Source organism: Neophocaena asiaeorientalis, unplaced genomic scaffold (assembly GCF_003031525.2).
Source record: "Neophocaena asiaeorientalis asiaeorientalis breed wild unplaced genomic scaffold, Neophocaena_asiaeorientalis_V1.1 scaffold155, whole genome shotgun sequence".
Classification (NCBI taxonomy): Eukaryota; Metazoa; Chordata; class Mammalia; order Artiodactyla; family Phocoenidae; genus Neophocaena; species Neophocaena asiaeorientalis.
In genome coordinates this window covers 6,214,338-6,232,997 of record NW_020173040.1, presented here as the reverse complement: position 1 = coordinate 6,232,997, position 18,660 = coordinate 6,214,338, and the positions used below count along the sequence as shown (strand labels likewise).

Sequence of the window (18,660 nt, the reverse complement as noted above, 5' to 3'; positions counted from 1 at the left end):
TTATAGGAAACATGACTGTGTGCAGACGTGAGATTGCGGGGGTGAGGGGTGTGCCCACTGAATCCCATGGCCTGGGTGCCCAGCCCCGGACAGGCACACAGTGAGATCCGGTAGGGTGGGTGTTGAATGGGGTCATACCTTTCATTGTCAGACCATGTTCAAATTCAGCATTTCTCTTAAATCTAAGGAGCTGACGCAAATGGTTATCTCCAAGTTCTTGTCTCCTCTAGAGCTTGACACAGATGACTCTGAGCACATAATTTCTCAGGCAGAATAGGGCACTGAGCTGGCACCCACTGTGGTGAAGTCACTAAAGGGGCTTGCATGAAGTTTATGATTCCCCGGGAGAGTTTTCTAAGAGTTCACTGCCAGGAAGCAGATTCTTAGCTTCCTGTGGACCCTGGAGAAGCTATTGGATGACATTAAGATGGCCCCTCTACGGGCTTCCCTGGTGGCGCAATGGTTGAGAGTCCGCCTGCCGAGGCAGGGGACACGGGTTCGTGCCCCGGTCCGGGAAGATCCCACATGCCGTGGAGAGGCTGGGCCCGTGAGCCATGGCCGCTGAGCCTGCGCGTCCGGAGCCTGTGCTCCGCAACGGGAGAGGCCACAACAGTGAGAGGCCTGCGTACCGCCCAAAAAAAAAAAAAAAATGGCCCCTCTGATACTGGCCTAAGAGTAAGGACTTTTTGTGTCGTGTCTGTGGTCCTTGCCAGGTCCTCCCTCACACCCTTATTCACGGGAGCAGGGCCAGGAGCAGGGCTGACACACTGTCCAGGCCTCGTCAGGGGGTGCTGGGTGTTGCTAATGCATTTCCTTGTCCCGAGCTTGACAATCAGGCTTTAAGCGATGACCAAACTTAAAAGTACCTTGGCCTGTTAGTCTCTCCCAGACCACAGAAGAAAGGACTCACTTTCCATATCATTTACCAGCTGGACAAGTTGCCTCTTACATCTGGGTCTCAGTACCCTCATCTATACAGTGGGACAATACCACGCTCTGTAGACACTGCTGTGATTACTAAGGACAGTGTCCACTTAACCCAGCGGGTGCGTGGCTCGTGGGAGTTAAACGGCAGCCATCGTGTTGTACTCTTTCAGACTCACGCTAGTCCGTTCTATTGGCACAGCTGAGCACACGTGGAGTTTCCATTGTTTGTTTACTCGCTCTGCCACCGGGTACCACCTGGCTAGGAGCACTTCTCCAACCCAACCAAATCCAGTTTTGCAAATGTTTTTGTTTTGTTTGTTTTTGTGGTACGCGGGCCTCTCACTGTTGTGGCCTCTCCTGCTGCGGAGCACAGGCTCCAGATGTGCAGGCTCAGCGGCCATGGCTCACGGGCCCAGCCGCTCCGCGAAACGTGGGATCCTCCCGGACCGGGGCACGAACCCGTGTCCCCTGCATCGGCAGGCAGACTCTCAACCACTGCGCCACCAGGGAAGCCCCAGTTTTGCAAATGTTTTGTGTGCTAGATTGTATTTTCCAAAAACAGCCCCAGCAATCTTTCCCTTCCCCTTAAACTGGGGCAGGTTTGTGCCAGCTCTGATAGAGCATAGGAGAAGTGATGCTATTTGATGTCAGAGGCAAGGTCTTAAAAAGGATGCGGCTCTCACACTCTCCGAGGGACACCCGGCTACCACGTTGTGAGGACGCCCAGGCCACAGGGAGAGGCCTCCTGCAGTGTATAGGCCTACAGCTCCAGCTGAGTTCCCAGCCAGCAGCCAACATCAGCGGCCCGATGTGTGAGTGAGCGAGTGACCCTTCGGGTGGTTCCAGCCTCCGACCTTTGAGTTGGACCAGCTGATGTCAAGTGGACCAGGACGTGCTGCCCCCTCCAAATCTGCCACCATTGCAGAGTCATGGGAACAACAAAGGGTGCTGTTTGGGGTGGATCAAGACACAGTGATGGTCCTTAGAAGATCTGCAAAGCAAAACATGGATTTCATGTCCAGTTGTCATATATCCATTTTATTTACAGCACCACAATATTATCAGTAAGCTCTCTCTAGACATAGTCTGTAGTTTGTATCAGCCACCCCACTGTGACTCTGCCCTAACTTTCTGGGACAGCCCGCTTGTTGGGTGACGTTCCAGAAGGTCCGTCCGGACGTGGGCAAGCAGCCACCAGGAAGCACGCCTGTGCTTTCCCCCATCGGGGTGGGGTTAGCAGTGACCCTGAGAATTAGCGGTTGTGGAGAGCTGCACGCAGTTGGCTCTGGTGTCGGCTCTGGCGCTGGGCCTAGGGGTCTCCAGCAGCTGTGGTCCCCTTGGACTGGAGGCTCTTCCTCCTGAGGACGATAGTAACAGGTCCGTCAGGCAGCGCCTTGATGATGTTCCAGGCTTCAAACCGTGTGAGGCCCTGCATGGCAGTACTGGCCAACTGTAAGATTTCATCTCCTGGCTGGACCGTCTCACTTTGTTCTGAGGCTGCCCCTGGGATGAGAGAGAAGAGAATGGGTCCCACAGGTGACAGTGGAACAAGCAGTTACTTCCTACCCTTGGTCTCTGAGGAGCCGGGACAGCTCAGAAGGCAGCTGGCACCCATCCCTCCGGAACTCGGTGGTCGTTCTGAAATGAGACATCTCATAAAACGGTGACTTCAAGGCTGGCACACCAGGCTCCAGCTCTCCGTGGCCCTTGGGAGAGGTGAGGCCCACGCTGTCCCCACAGAAGGGGGATTTCGAGCAGCTGCAAGCCAGAGCCTGGCTGGGGAGACCTCCCCAGGGAACCGGGTCCTCCTCTAAGCCTCCTTGGATACCATCCCAATACCCAACACCCCTCCCCAGCACATGTGGTCTCTCTACTCCTAATGAGGTGGCCGGGCATTGGGTGGTGTGGGAATGGAGCTGGTGGGATGTTCACGAAACAATCTTCACAGTGTTTTTGGCTCTGAATGGCCTGGAGAGGACCCCTGGGTCCATGTAAAGAGGACATAATCACATACGGCTCCCACTCCTTCAGAGTCACGTAGGGAAAGAGTGCCCTTTTACCGCTGGTGTTGAAAGAAAATTTCCCATCTGTTTGACACAATGATATCTGCAAATATTTAATAAGAGTAAAAGATAACAGTAATGATGATCATAATAAAAAAAATAGCTAGGGACTTCCCTGGCGGTCCAGTGGTTAGGACTCCGCGCTTCCATGGCGGGGGGGCGTGGGTTTGACCCCCGGTCGGGGAACTAACATCCCGCATGCTGTGCGGTGCGGCCAAGAAAGAAATAAATAACTAAATAAAATGGGCCAAGTATCTAAGCAGACATTTCTCAAAAAAAAAATAAAATTAGCTAAAATATATTGGGCAATTATATGTAACGGGCACTGTGTTAACACTTGGCGTTTATGGCAATAGTCCTATGAGGTATGTATGCTCTAGTCCCTTTCCATGTGGGAGGAAACCAACGGCTCAAGTAGCTCACACAAGCTCCAAAGCTGATGAGTGGTGCAGCTGTAGAATCCACCTCCCTTGGTCCCTTACATCCCCATGTAAGCAAATGGGGCCAAGATGGTGAAGGGACTTGCCCAGGGTCATGTTGCCATTAGGGGCAGAACTAACACTGGAATCCAGGTCTCTCAACTTTGAGCCCTACGCTCATTCCAAGTTGACCTTCAAAGTTAAAAACATCATTCGCAGGGCTTCCCTGGTGGCGCAGTGCCTGGGAGTCCGCCTGCCGATGCAGGGGACACGGGTTCGTGTCCCGGTCCGGGAAGATCCCACATGCTGTGGAGCGGCTGGGCCCGTGAGCCATGGCCGCTGAACCTGCGCGTTGGAGCCTGTACTCTGCAACGGGAGAGGCCACAACAGTGAGAGGCCCGCGTACTACAAAAAAAAAAAAAAAAAAAAAAATCTTTCGTAGAACTGGAGTCAACGTGGATTTCTGGGGAAGCTCCACGTGAGCCTTGGTCCGCCCCCTGGGTTTCAGCAGGTAACGGATTCCCCGCTAACAAAACCAGTCTGCAGTGGGGGCACCTGGGGGCTGGGGAGCAGAGCTGGGAGGGCCTCTGGTCCCAGTACTTAGAGCCCTCAGACACACACCCATACCTCTTCTTATAGGTAAGGAGCCTCAGGCGCAGAAGGGAGCAGTCACTCGGCAAGTTAGAAGCAGAGCTAGACCAGAGCACAGGCCACGTGACCCCCTGTCCACAGCTCCCTGCTCCGTGACTCAGGGGCGTCCAGCATGAGAGGCAGTGAAGAATCAGGGTGACTGCCTGTGACAGCTGCAGGCCATTCATGATTTTCACAGGAAAACCCAAGTGACCCCCCACTAGAGGCTGGCTTGCTCCCCAGTCCATGATGAACAAAATCTCAAAATTCTGAATAAAAGTAGGAGCAGACAGGTCCAGGGTTAGGGTGAGGTGAGTAAGGCTAAGTTGTGCACCTGGAAAGTCGGACTGTGTCTTAGTTTTACAACTTGATATTTCGTTCATTGTGGACTTTTTGAATTAATTTCGAGTTTTAAAAATATTGCACTGAAACAGTATGTATCTTGATTACTGAATATTTCGGTGCCGCCTTCAATTTTGCACCCAGGGCAGTGCCTCACTTGCCTCACCCCAGCCCCGGCCCTGCCGAGCTGAACCAAGCCCAGGGCTGGGTCACGTACAAGGACCCAGTAAAACAGGGAGATTAAAGGGATGTCTGAGCCAAGGAGAACAGGGAGAAAAAGCAAAGTGGAGTCCTTAACAGGCTTGCCTGCCTCCCAAAAGGGCCTGGGGTTGTGGGAAACCGACATGGCCTAGAAGGTGCTCAGAAGCCTTTGGGGGGCCTGGCCGGACACCCGCAACTGGAGGGAAGGCTGAGAGGCATACGCACACCGCACCTTTGAAGATCCTGTTAACAGTCAGAGGCTTGTCCCCTTGCAGGGAGCCCTTCCCTCCTTCCAGACTGAAGCCCAGGCCTGCAGAGGTCTTCTCCAGGGTCACTGTGCAGACTGTGGCCTCTGCTGCTGAGAAAACACAGGGGGACTGTTAGGGATGCTCTCAAGTGCTCCTGGCTAATGCTCCCGGCAAACTCATGCATGTGTACGGATAAACCCAGGCATGTGTGCCGGGCGGCATACAAGCCAGGCCACGTGTTCTGGGGGCCACAAACGACTGCGCAGCCCTGCCGGCATGGGCCTCACCTGTCCAAAGGTGATGTGGCCCATGGGGCTTCCACCACGTGGGGAGAACTTACAGGAATCTATGGAAACGTCACCGGCCACAGAGGCTGAGGCTGCAGAATCTGTGGAAGAGCTGAGGTCGGGCGTGGTCTCCACAGTTGCCTTCCTCGTGACAATCACGGCTTGCCTGGGGTCCCGAGCTTGGCGAAGGATGGCCAGAGCATCATTGTGTGTGGCCCCTTTGAGAGACTTGCCGTTGATGGAGAGAACCTCGTTGCCCTTCTGAATAGTCCCTTCCTGGGAGGCCAACCCGTTGGGGAACACCCTGTGAACCTGAGCAAACCAAAGGAAGTCAGGAGCCGGGAATCACCACATCAGATCTGGATTCTTGCTGCAGGAGGTCTGAACCAGTTAGTCAAACCCAGCAGATCCCTGGGCCAAAAAAATAAGATGAAATGTGTCCTAGATTAGGGATGCTAGCCAGCATTCCCTCCTCCACCCAGACCAGAGGTCATTAGCCAAAATGGCCAGATTGGCCCTCAGAATCCTTCCCAACACAATGTCCGAGACTCTATCACTACAATTCGTGAACATTCAGTTAAAATCTTTTGCCTTATGTGCTCTACATCAGAATTTCCCAGAGTACTTTAATTCAAGCACTGAGTCTGTGCCATATCAATAGGTATTGTGTAAGAAAAGTTTCTGAAGTCTAAGAAAATTAAGAGCATTGGATAAAACACAAGCTCTGAAAATGCCTACAGTTTAAAAAAAAAAATCCTAGAGACTCTACAGTGCTATTTGGCATGACAATTCTCTAAGAACAGGCCGTATAATACAGTGACCCCCCGAAGTTTCAGCGAAGCATCCTTTTTTCCACAGAGAAACTCTCAGGCCCCGTCTTCTGCAGAATGCAGAATTCCTATCCTAGGAAGTCTAGACGTTTTTAAAACTCCTACCCTGGAAATTCTGATCCTTTAACTCCAGTTAAAAGGGACCATCGCCCACCCCCATTCCCTTTCTGAAAAATATGTGGGATTAAAAAATCTCATGTCTTTGCCTCAGCCTTTTTAATGATGTAAATTCTAATGTGCTTAATTAAGAGGACTGAATGACAGCATGGATGGGCAATCACTAAACCCTGCTACGTGTTGTTTTGCTGTTATCATCTGAACAAGGTTCTTTGTTTCTCTAACCTGTTTCAGTGTTAGAAAAAGTCTGTTATGGGGTCAGATGTGGTCAAAATCCCTTGGTTTTAAGACCCAAGTAGGAAGCAGAATCTCTGCTCTGCATCTCAGTCTGTCCTCTATAAATGAAGCATACATGCCACCAATTCCCCATCCTGAGGTATGGGGAAGATGACTTGAACATGCCAGTGAGAGTCCAGCTTGCTCTTGGTCATGGACGGTGCTCAATGTTAGTTCTCTCTTAATGAATCTGGAAAGGAAGGGAAGCGCTCAAACACGGAAGGAGGAAAGGGAAGTCTGGTGCATATGATCAGCTGGTGTGTATCGCTCCTGGTTTTTGAGGCAGTGTCTCAGGGATGGCGAGCAAATGGGATGCAGAGAAGTCTCGACTCAAGGAAAGACCCACAGATCCAAAGTACTCTTCCCACAGGCAAGCTCTCTTTTCTCCCCTTCAGATAGAAAGCAAACTGCACCATCAGGAACGTCTTTATGATGCTCTGCTACGTGCTTAGTGTCAGAAACAGGTCCTCATTGGTTTTACGTGCTTTTATGCGGTAGAGAGCTTGCTTACAAAGAAGGAAGCTGCTGCTCACACACAACTGACTCCGAAGCGACCAATAGGAACGGGCAAAGTTACCACTGCCCGGGGGTGTGGTGTGTTTAACGCTGGCTGCCCCTGTGAGCTGGAGGGTTTGTTTTCAGCTGAGCAAGGGAGTTCAGATGAGTCCACGTGAAGGATATGCTGAGACAACACAGCCATGGGGGTGACGCCAGTGCACTCAGCTTTGGAGAGATGAAGCAGCCATGTCACAGCTGGGTCCATGAAGATGGGATGACCAGAAACCATCTGGGTCAGGTGCAGGTGGCCTAAACAGTGGGCAGAGGGCAGCAGCCAATGCTGATCAGACTGTGTGGACCAAGAAAACAGGGTCCACAGGGGAAGATGCAGATGATCCAGGACCGCTGCCTTCCCCAGTCTTACCCCGGGCTCTAGTTGGTCCTGAGAGAACAGGGGGCTCGACCGTGAGATCTGAAGCCTCATGTGCATCCTGGGTTGTGCTGTGCAGTTCCTGATCTTTCCAGCTGGGCCCCATTGCCCTCAACCAACCATCAGATCTGCTTTGCAATTGTGGATGTTAACATCCCCGATCTCCCAGTGGGCAAACCCAGGAAAACAGCCTCCTGTATGAGACCTGCCTTCCCAAGGGCTCTTTCTGTCCAGGTGACGCCTCTTTCCATCTAGGTGTGCTATGCTACATATTACAGCCAGGTCTTCAATCCTGGCTGTAAAGCTTCTTGAAAAGGATCTTAAGCTCCTGCCCTAACCTCACACCCAGTGGCCTGGGGTCATGCATTCCTCTGATCTCTCTTAGTAAGTGCTCCCCCCTCCCAGGGCCGTCACCTCTGGCTCTGACGCGCCCCCATGGCTGGGCCACTCACCGTGATCACCTTGTTTTCTAGATCCGCACCTCCTGCCAAGGTGAACCCAAGGCCAGCCCCTTCCTCCTTGTGCAAGATGGTAACATGGATGTTGTCTAATTGCTGCAGAAGGAAACATATATATTAAAAAACATTTTATCGCAACAGCGTGAACAGTTTAACAAGTGTTCCAACATCAGGCTGATTTGTTCTCAAACCCCAGCCTGGCCACGCTCCCAGGTGTGTCAGACCCATTTCATCATTTGTAAAGAGAAGACTATAATTCCTGGAGTCATGGGAAGCTCAGAAGAAAAAAAAAAAAAATGTGCGTAAGGCAACCAATAGAGTTCTTTTCCTCTCCTATTCACGCAATCCACATCCACATTTGTACGAAGACAGGGCTGGGTGCGACTAAGTCGGCTGGAAATCCCAGCGTGTGAGATAATACAGCTCTGGCACCTTGGCGTGGGACAAGATGAGGTCAGCCTGTAGGACTCTGGGTCAGCACAGCTGGGAGCAGTGCTGTTTTGCAGAAGTTGGCGGCTCTGTCTTCACACCTGCTGCTCCATGTGGCACAGCAGCTGCATTTAGGAGCCCAGCTGACTCCTTGCCCTAGAACACACATGCGTGCATGCACGCGCACACACGCACACACACACACGCGCGCGCCCACCCAGGCACACACAGTACTTCCCGGCCTGCGCCTGGGCTCAGCTGGAGCCAGAACAATCGCTCTGCAGTGTCTAAAGTCAGAGACCCTCATTCCGGTCTCGATGGTGGAGGGGTCTCAAACCCAAATGCATACAGGACCCAGGCAGATGACTTCAAAGAGCAAAATGGGCAGATGTGAGCGACAGGAACTGCAGAGACCTGAGAGCACATCTGCTTAAGAGGACCCACGGCTACACAGGAATGCAGACCCAGTGCTACAAGATCGTTCGTTCCTTTTATAAAAAGAGAGCAGCCAGAAATCCAGGTTTTGATTCAGGTTTGATAATATTTAGAATATAATACTTTTTAAAAAAGCACCATGCAGACCACATAAAATATACCTGCAGGTTCTCGGACCACCAGTTTGTGCCTTAGCGCAAGGGAATAACCTTATGTCAAAGAATTCACTTGCTCTGGCACCACCAGAGCGTCTGCTGCACAGCTGGCTCTATGATCATTTGACCCGGAGTCCCCGACACCCGGGAAGGATGAAGGGATGAATGGACCTCACTGTCCCGCCTCTACGCCAGCACTGGCCCAAATCTCCCAACTTTGACCCAAGTGTCAGCTTACTTGCCCTATAAGAGCCCTTTGTCAAATTGGAAAGCAAATACTGTCCCAGGAACACCCCGGGCAGGACCGCTCTTTGTATTTTACGCAACAATTTTGCCTCTGTTATTTCATTTGAATTAGGCCCTGGGGAGGGTGGTCCCAGTGCACAGGTGATGAGTGAGAGCCCCAGAGGATAAATCCCGGCCCAGGGCATCTTGTCAGACTCACCCATACCCTGGATCTAGGGAGCACCAGCTATGGTCCCTCCTTATCCTCTCATCCCAGTCTGGATGATTCCAGCACGAAAAGCCTGTATGGACTACGGGAGCCCAGGCGGATGCAAGGCCCATAAGCCCATCTGAGCTGAATGGGCCTCAGCTCTGCCTGACCACTTCCTCTCCATGCACCTTTGGGTCGTGCTCTGAAGGCCTAGGGGAAGTGGGACTTTCAGAATGACTTGACTGAAGCGTGGGAACCCTTACGAGCCCTGGGATCAGCCACCTCTCGGTGTGCAGGCAAGTCTTCAGGCAAGAGATCAGAACTTGCAATGGATGGCTCACTCCCACGCAGCATCTCCCTGGAGACGCGCACTGGGCAGGCAGCCCGTGGGACGTGGAAAGAGCACGGAACGTGCAGATAGAAAACCTAGGCTCTGCGACCTTGAACCTCGCCTTCCTCATTTATTAAAGGGTCAAAAAGATACAATAAGTCTATGACTGAAAGCACTTCATGAGCTACAAAGCTCCCTACACCGGAAGGTCTTACTGCGGTCCAGTGATACACCGCCCCTCTGCCCCGGGGAAGGATACAACCCGAGTCTGGTGTCAGCCCCTGGGAACTCCCTTCTCGACCTCAAGGAGCCCAGGGCAGCGTGCGCTGCTTCCCCTCCAGCCCACCTGAGGTGACCACACTGCTCATAGCAAGGCCTTCATCTCTGTAAGTGCTTATAAAAGAAACCTACCTTTAATGTTGCTTCATCCAGAACCTTCACTTCCTCTATGAGCTTCTTTAATTCCTCGGAGCTCAGCAGGGAGATAACTGATTGACCAGACTGAGGAGTGCAGTGGTCGGAGTCGTCAGCTTCCGTGGGCTCACCGAGACCCTCTGTGTACTCTCTCAGCTCTGAAAGGCTTTCGTAGGGAGGACCCACACACAGTATGAATCGTGATATTAATGAGAGCTAACATCCCTAGCATAATTACTCTCTTCCAAGACGGTGCTAATATTCATTCTCTTATTTGGTGCAACAAATGCACAAACAGATACCAGCATCCCTCCACTATAGAGATGAGGAAATTGGGGCTTAGGGAGGGGGAATAACTTGTCTATGGTCACATGGTTATGAAAGGCTGAGATCTGGGATTTGAAATCACAGATCTTGGTGTGTCTGACTCCAAAGTCTGTGTTCAGAACCTCAGCACCTCACCCCAGAGTATAACTGATGCTTTGGACAAATCTGCACCTAGATGGCCACCAAGACTGATGTCCTTTCACACACACACTCACCTTGGCCTCCTTCACAGATGTTGTCAGCACCTGCCTATCCTACCTTAGCACCTAATCACTACAGATGGTGCCCACTTAGCTAGCAGCCGGCCTTCCTTTTTCTTTTGAACTCACTTTGGTACTTGTAGCTATTTTTTGCAATGACACTTCTTCTTTTGCATGAAACTCTGGTTTGGGTGATAGGGATTATTCCTTCCTCTGATTGACAGATCTTTACTGCTAAAAGGAGGACGGGGTCTCACAGCAGTAAATGCTAATGGTGAGCCTTACAGCTCCAGAAGAAGAACAGACTCTCAGCCAGAAAAAGCAAGCTCCGGGGAAGCCTAAAGATGAAAGGCTACGATTCTACCACTGACCAACTCTAATGCTTGAGTTGGTCTGGCTCTTCAGCCCCTGATCCGGGTGCGTCTCGGTGCAGGGGTCCCCAGCCCCCGGGCCGCACAGCGGGAGGTGAGCGGCGGGCGAGCGAGCGAAGCTCCATCTGCCGCCCCCCCCGCTCCCTATTGCTCCCATTACAGCCTGAACCTCCCCCTCCCCCCGGGTCCGTGGAAAAATTGTCTGCACGGAACCGGTCCCTGGTGCCAAAATGGTTGGGGACCACTGTTTTGGAGGATCTCTCCTGTTCCTTCACAGTAGCTGGAACCTGACGGAACATCTGGGTCAGTGAGTCTCAAACATTTCTCAGCAATAGAAGAACAATACAGAATACTGATCAATGCACAGTTGTTCTGATTCAGGAGGGAAGACTAAACCCCAGCCCTGCAGCGGGAGCTCTGGGGCACTGCTGGGAACCCCCCGCGTCCCCGGTTCTGTGGAGCAGGTCTTGCCCAGCTCCTAATTTCAACTGAAGAGGAAACCGAGGGGGAGTGTGGAAGGAACCAGCTCACGGTCAGGGCGTCAGTGTGGGAGATGGGACTGGGGCTCAGGTGTCCGAACTCCCAGGCCAGGGGGCTGAACCCTGTGCAGAGTACAGGTGGATTTCTTTGGAGAGGGGGAGGTGGCAAGAACCCCCAAGGGATCATCTCTTGGCCTCGTTCGGGTCTTCCTGAGCAATGGCCGGATATGTCCAAGGTGCATTAGTTCCAGATATGCACGTGTAAATCAGCAGGGGGCCAGTTCTGTCCCCCACCTCCCACCCCTCCCACGGCCGGGTGTTGTGAAAACTCCTTAGTACGGAAGGCAGAGGTGTGACACACACACGCGCGCGCGCGCGCGTGTAAAAGAACAGGTGGAACAACTCTTTAGCAAACCTGAGTGATGTTTTACAAGACATAGAGGATTATAAGGGGAAGAAAGGCAAGAAAGTTCAACACTGGGCAGAGACACTCACTTGAGCGAGAAGCCCGTGTCTGAGGCAGGAGCTTCAGCAGAGCTAATTGCAGCAAGATCTTCACTGGATGCCATGGGGGGCGGCGCCCCTTCCTTGGGGCTGCAGGAGGTCTGGCCACAGGAGACGGAAGACGGAAGGCACAGCAGGGACTTCATGACAGCCGATGACACCTGGCTGCTGATGGAGTAGAGTTTACTGGTCTTTTCATCCAGTGGCTTCATCTCACAGGACTGGGTCCTGCTCAGGGGGAAGCTCCGTGCCCGCTGGCTTGGTATCTTGACCCCTGGGCCTCGAGATCCCTCCATCTGCGTCGCCAGCAGCCTTGAGAGAGGGTCGGGGTCCGAGGAGAGGGTTTTCTGACCGGGCTGCTGTCCGGGGGGAGGGGGCTCCGGCACACCGGGGTCGCTGGCCTCCAGGACTGCGAGGGAGGCCGGGGGCAGCTGCTCTGGCTCTGGCCACTGCTGCTCCACGGCGGGGGGAGCCCCTCGCCCTGAGACACCAGAAGCCCGAGAAGCGCGTCCTCCCTCTTGCTCCCCAGGAGGTTTTGCTTCCGCCCCGGAGGAGCCGGAGGGCTGGAGGCTTAGTCTCTGGGCTCCTTTGTCAGGCCGGTGAGAAGAGCCAAAGGTTTCAAAGGAGCTGATCCTTTGCTTGATGGAAGAGGAGGCCCGTAGGGGTGGCCCGGGGCGCTCCCTGGAGGTGGGTGTTGGCTGGCTGGGGGAGGCTGCCTCTGGGGGCTGCCTTGGGGCACGATTCCTCAAATCTTTCAAGCTTTGGCGAAACCAGGTGGGCTTGGGGGCCACTGGAGGACCCTTCTTCACCGTGCTGCCGTCTGCCGACTTGTAAACTGTGGGACCGCCACTGGTGGTGTCCAGTTTGGGCACCGTCCCATCTGGGTGGCCCTGAATCCCATCTTCCTCACCCAGCGTGACGACGGGCTGCAGTGGCGTGGGGCTATGATTCTCACTCATGACGGGGCTAAAGAGATTTTTGATGCAGTCAGAAATTCTAACCCAAGGGTCTTCGGCCGTGATATCAAGGGTATAGTCCATCCGAGCCTGCCTCTTAAGCAGTGGGTGTTTTATTGGAGACGCTGGCGTCACTGGGGAGCAGAAAGGCCAAAGCTGTGCGTTACACCTGATCGTGGGTTTTCTTCCTAAGTTCTAGTTTCAACGATGAATAGCAAGGATGCTAGAGGAGACGATAAGCAGAAGTGGTGGATCCCTTGTTGGGTGAGCTGCTACCCCACGTGCCATTACCTGGCTAAGTGTGAACAGGCAGGGACACAGAACCAGAGGACCAGAGCTGTGAGTCATCTCCACAGCATCCCAGCATTTTAGAGCTACAAGGGTTCGCATAGAATACCTAGTCTGATCTCTGACATTGTATGATTGAGGAACCCAACAGTCATGAGGGTAAGGGGTCACCTGTTGGCAGAGCCAGGGTGAGAATCCCTGTCTCCTGATTCCCCACTTTCGTATTCTTTCCACTGTACTAAATGGCCTCTTAGATAACTCATTAGAACTTTAAAGGCCAAAGCAGTCCTCTTACCTTTTAAACTTTTAAGCCAACGCTCACAAATTGGCAGCCGTATTTGGTTTGGACCACCATATCATTAAAAAGCGAAAGTGGGCGTGCACGCCTTCAGACGGGGCACACCCCAGCTCTACGCAGTTACAGCCCTCACCCTCACCAGGTCAGCATTTCCCACATTAAAGCATCCATCCGGTGCCTGAAGTCGTGTGAGTTTGCTGCTCTCCCTACTCAAAGAATTAACCAGCTCGCTCGGCAAAGGAGCATTCCCCCTACCTAAAGAGCTGATGAGAGGATTCCAGGTAGAAAGAAGCTCTGTGACAACGATTCCCACACTTGGCTGGCACACTGGAGTCTGGAGGACCTAAAGAATGCCGACATCCAGCCCTGGGTGCTGATGTAATACACCGGGGATGCAGCCTGGGCATTGGTGTTGGAGCAGCCCCACAGGTCATTCCAACCTGCTCTCTCAGGCACGCCTAGTCAAGTTTCAGCCCCTCACCACTGGTGGTCTTTCTTGGAAGCCAGTCTTGAACAAGCCAGAAGTGGGGAGTCTGCCTGGACTCTTTCCCAGGAACAGAGGGAGGCCGGCCCCCAAGTCCTGCACAGCCAAGAAGCCAAGTAGATGCGTGGCCCTTGGGTCACCCCGGGTCTGATCTCTCCCTGGTTAGGAGTATGCTGCTCTGGTCCCATGCTCTGGGGGATGCTTGGTATCAGAATGCAACCCAGTTTAAGGAGGGCTGATTCTTCCTGCCCCTGGTCTCAACGCCAACCCTCAAGGTATGCAAACCATGCAGAGCACTAAGCCTTGGAGATGCCCAAGAGACCTTCTGCATCACCCCAAAGGCCAGGGTGGTCAGTACTGACTCCGGGGGCTGTACCAAGTGAGCCCAGCCCCCTCAGCCTGGTTCTGCATTTACATATCGCTCTGCTGCAGGGCCTGTCGTAAGACTCAGTAGTCAGACGTTCTACGGGAGAGCCCTCTGCAAACCGGGGCGAGGAGCTCTTGCCAGTAGAACACCAAGGTATTCCCTGGCGAGTTCCTCAGCTGGGGTGGCTCAGGGGAGGGACGGGGGGAGGAGCCTCCAGTGGTGGGGCCGCTGCTCTGGGTGAGACGTGCTAGCTATTTCCATTCATAATGTCCCTTAACCTCTGAGAGACTTCCGTGTGCTTTTCACGTAGTGTTTCTCAAACAGGTCGAGTAATAAATATGTAGGTTTGTAACCGACATAGTTATTACCTTGCCACTGCTGGGAGCTCCTTGATGGCAGGAACTGGTCTTTCTTCTTTCTCTCATTCTCTTTCTCATTCATTCTCATATCTTCTCTCTCTCTCTCTCTCTCTCCCTGTCTCGGTCTCTGTCTCCACCTCGATCTCTGTCTCTTCCCCTCCCTCCCTCCTAAGAAGCTAGCACAGGGCCTCACGAAGCCCGCGCTCAGTACACGCTGGCTGAATTGAATCACATGTTGGGCTGCTGTGTGATTTCCCACTTGCTGATGAGTGAATTGAGGCTCAGAAAAGTAAAGAAAGCTGCCCATTCGTGAAGTCACATTCGTGAAGGACAGAGCCAGGTTTCCTACCCTGGTCTCCCTGACCCCAGGTCCGATGCTCTTTCTAACAAAGCTCTGCATATTCAGCTCATATCTCAGCACTGCCAGGGGCACCATGTGGGCACACCCCTTCCATCCATGCCGCCCCTCCCCCCGCAGGAGGCGGTGACCACCAGCAACACGCTGTTTATTCCTCCCTCTCTGACCCCGCGTTCCCAGACTTGGAAATGCTGAATGCAGCTTACTAGAACGCTGTCACCCTAGAGGGAGCAGCTGCTCACTGTGGTTGGGTGGGCGTGTCCTGGACCTTTTCCCGAGGGCCCCGTTCTCCAGCTGACTGTCTGGATTGGCCCGAGTTCCCCCTGCATCCCCCACCCCCATCACAGCATCACAGATCCAGCCAGGAGGTTCCCACCCTGGACAGCAACCCCACGGTCCTGCAGTCCCACCGCCTCGGGAGACTCCTGACCGTTCATCGGCCCAAGTCCAGCTGTCGTGGTGTGCAGAACCCTCCAACGCTCTGGGCAAACTCACGTTCTTCCCTTAGCACCGGACCTTGATCCGGAAGTTCCTTCCTCCTGGCAGATCTAACTGAAAACCTACCTGGGCTGCCTCCTCTCCTCCCCGGCTGGCCCTCTGAGGAGGACGTCGTCTGCGGGCCGACTGCAGGTCCTGGGCTGCAGGCAGTGGCGTGAGGGCTTCTCCCTGCTGCGCCTTCCTGCACAGGCAGCGGTGGCAGCACTTCGCTGGCTTCCTGTGGTGTAAACAGGAAGAAAGACCGTGTCAAAACGGTAGCCTCCAGCTGTGAGAAGGCAAGGCGCACTTTGATTGGGACTGGAGAGGTGACGTTCAGATGCTTTAATGAGAAGTTCAGCGGCTCTGTCAGTCAAGGGCCTTTCCTCCACTGTGGTGCCTGCATGGCTGACCCAGGGAGCCAGCACCTCCTGGAGGCCCAGAGCATCCCTCTGCTTCCCACGAGCCGGTGTCCAGAACAAGGGCTCATCCTATTGACATATGTGAAGATCCTGGGCTCTCTGTGACGGGGAAAAGAGGCTTGGGAGTGGGGACGGGGGACTGTCACTGCTTCATTTACCACTGCATTCTGCCAAACTACCCCCCGTCCCAGGAGGGAAGAGAACCAGGCAAAGAACTGCCCTCTAGTCTTCACTAAGTTAAGGTTAGAACACTTGGAGGAAAACGTGTCTGTCGCTTTCTACATCGTGATTCATTATTCAGTTATTTAGAAAGCGTGCTGCAAGGGATGACAGATACTCGGGACCTGTGCCATCACTTCCCTTTGCAGCCCCCAGAGTGATATTATCATTCTAGGGCAGCATCGTTTTCCCCACTGAGCCTGAATGTGGACTCAGGCTCCTTCACAAACCAGCCTAGGGATGAGATGGACCAAGCACCAAGTAACCATCCAATGCTTGACTAGAGTTTGGGTTTTCATACAGCATGAAAGAGATGCTGTCAGGACCCAGAGGAAGCAGCCAGCACCAGTCCTGTCCCAGAGAGGTGCTGAGGGCTTCCCAAGAGAAGTGCTTTTTGTCTGGTTCTTGAGCAAAGGGTAAGAATTTTCTAGGCAGAGAAGCTGAGGGAGAGTATTCCAGAGACATAGACATATGCAGTAGAAGGAACAAGGAAAGTACCAACTCAGAAAGAAAAAAAAGAGGCAGACATCATCAAAACAATGCTGCCTAAATTCTTCTGCAAGGGAAATACTCTGCCATGCTGCTGTGGATGGCATCTGTGTTCTGCTCATTCCAGGGTCAGGTGGAATGACGGGCTGGCTATCTGACAAGGCTACAGGCTTCCTCCCAAAAAGAAGGAAGGAAGGAGGAACAAATGCACCATTTGGGACTAAAAAAGACATCGAAAATGTCTGTGGCCTGAGATTTAATACCTACTTTGTCAATAAACATTCTTTAGGAATGAAAATTCTACAGAAGTTAGAAATATGTTCCCAAAGCACTGTCCCAGCCCAAGGTCCCTAGTGTAGAACTGAGTCTAGGGGGGCATCTTGGAAACACTGAGAGACTAACGAACTCAAAGGAATCGTTGCGTTTCTTCAACTAGTCCTTCGTAAAAGCAAGGCTTGGCCATGGACTCAGAAGCTTAAAATATTAGACTGACGGTATCTAAGACACCCATCAGTGGGAAAAAATGATATGTGGCTGAAATTTAATTTCACCCAGTTGGAACTCTGAAAGATGAGGTGACACTTGTCTATATCCGTGATTGGTTGACACTTTCATAGGCCGATGCTCTGGGTACCAACCACAGTCGTCAAAGCAACTTTGCATCTTGGAACAGACACAGACGTGTTTTGCCTTTCATCAGCACACCTGATGTTGCACCCTCTATATGGAAGTTGTTGTTTATTTAATTAGCCCCTGAAATAAATTTGATTTTATTTGAATTTATTCTAAATAGTATTTCCTGGCACAGTGCTTGGTGAAAGAGGGAGAGAGAAGGGAAAGAAGGAAAGAAGACAGAGATGTGGGCTTAGGGGAGAAAGTGATTTTTAACCACAAGTGATAGTTCAAGCTGATTTTCTAGAAAGGAAAGGATTGGTCTTCTGTTGAAGGGAATACGCTGAAGGTGATTTTGGTAGTGAAAGTTAAGTCCCCTTGAGTTACAGTAGATGAAAAAGATTTGGGGGTTGTAATAAAAACTTGAGAAGGGTCTTGGGACCCTGGAGAGAAAAGACTGGGGGAGGGGAAGGTGGGGGGACAGAGAGAGAGAGACAGAGACAGAAAATGGACAAGGAGGAGGTGGAGGGAGGGAGAGAAGGATGGAGAGATGTTATACACTGGGGCCAAGGAGAGAAACACCCAGTGAGAAATCCCCAGGCATGGCGGTGGAGATTTTTAAGAATGACGTGCAGCAAACAGCCCCCGGGCTTTGCTGTGCTGTAATCCTTTCTCTGTACCCCCAACGCCCAGGAAAATAATGTGGTGTCGGTTGTGCTTTTGTAAAAGGCCGTAGAAGGGTCTGTGGGCCACGTGGGCCACAGCAGAAGGTGGGAGGGTGCAGGCAGGAGCGACGGATGCTGAAGAGGAATCACAGCGTGGCAAAGACAACGGACTTTTGCTCACAGCAGATCTCCCTCTTCTGCAGAAGAAGGAGGAGGAGGTTTGAAGCAGAAACCCTGATTCCTCCTCCAGCAGCCTCACTTGGGGAGACTCCCCTGCCCCATATCTGGTCCAACCTGGCCAGGTGGCCCAAGGGCATTGCTGGGGCAGACCTGCTGTGGCAAATCTGCTCCTTTTCTGTGTCTCCAGGGTCAATGTAAAAAGCCTGGCTTCTCAGCCTCTCTGTTCCTAATTTTCCCTCCTGGACTTACAGGTCTCAGGCTTGAAGGAAAATGAAATGTTTGCTTAGAAAGGAGGAGCAGGGGAACAGATCCACGTCGGCAACTCCATCACGAATTGCTAACCAGCCACATCCTGCCGGCCTGCAAAACTGTGCTTCCTCTTCAGTAACCTGGTTTCCTCTCCCTTCTTCACTCTCACCCCTCCTACTCAATAGCTTCCTCTCTGGGGTTTCTTATTCCTGCTGAAATTTACCAACCCCCCCTTTACAGATAGTTAGAGGGGATTCCCAGTTCCACCTGCCCAGAGAAGGCAGCTGTCGGGGAAAAAGTGAAAGACAGTGTAGCCTAGTGATAAAGTGACCCACTGGCAATGTGACCTTGAGCAAGTCCCTCGGCTTCCTCTTTGCATGAAGGGCACCCTCATCCCCAGGTGGCTGCCAGGCTTAACTGAGACAAAGCACAG

General features: G+C 52.7%; 1 protein-coding gene across 3 annotated transcripts in view; it reads right to left on the bottom strand.

Annotated features, from left to right (window-relative positions):
* Window positions 1-1,944: 1,944 nt before the first annotated feature.
* IL16 (interleukin 16) overlaps window positions 1,945-18,660 on the bottom strand; it is a 77,042-nt gene continuing 60,326 nt past the window's right edge. The window contains exons 12-18 of one of the 3 annotated variants that reach the window (XM_024742717.1): window positions 15,482-15,632; window positions 11,799-12,897; window positions 9,924-10,092; window positions 7,721-7,822; window positions 5,171-5,429; window positions 4,815-4,937; window positions 1,945-2,430 (exon numbers count right to left, since the gene is read on the bottom strand). In XM_024742717.1, coding sequence (XP_024598485.1) covers window positions 2,237-2,430; window positions 4,815-4,937; window positions 5,171-5,429; window positions 7,721-7,822; window positions 9,924-10,092; window positions 11,799-12,897; window positions 15,482-15,632 — 2,097 coding nt within the window. In that variant the 3' untranslated portion in view covers window positions 1,945-2,236. Of the gene's footprint in view, window positions 2,431-4,814; window positions 4,941-5,170; window positions 5,430-7,720; window positions 7,823-9,923; window positions 10,093-11,798; window positions 12,987-15,481; window positions 15,633-18,660 lie in introns of those variants that run through there. The other 2 variants (XM_024742716.1, XM_024742718.1) reach the window with 2 other exon arrangements.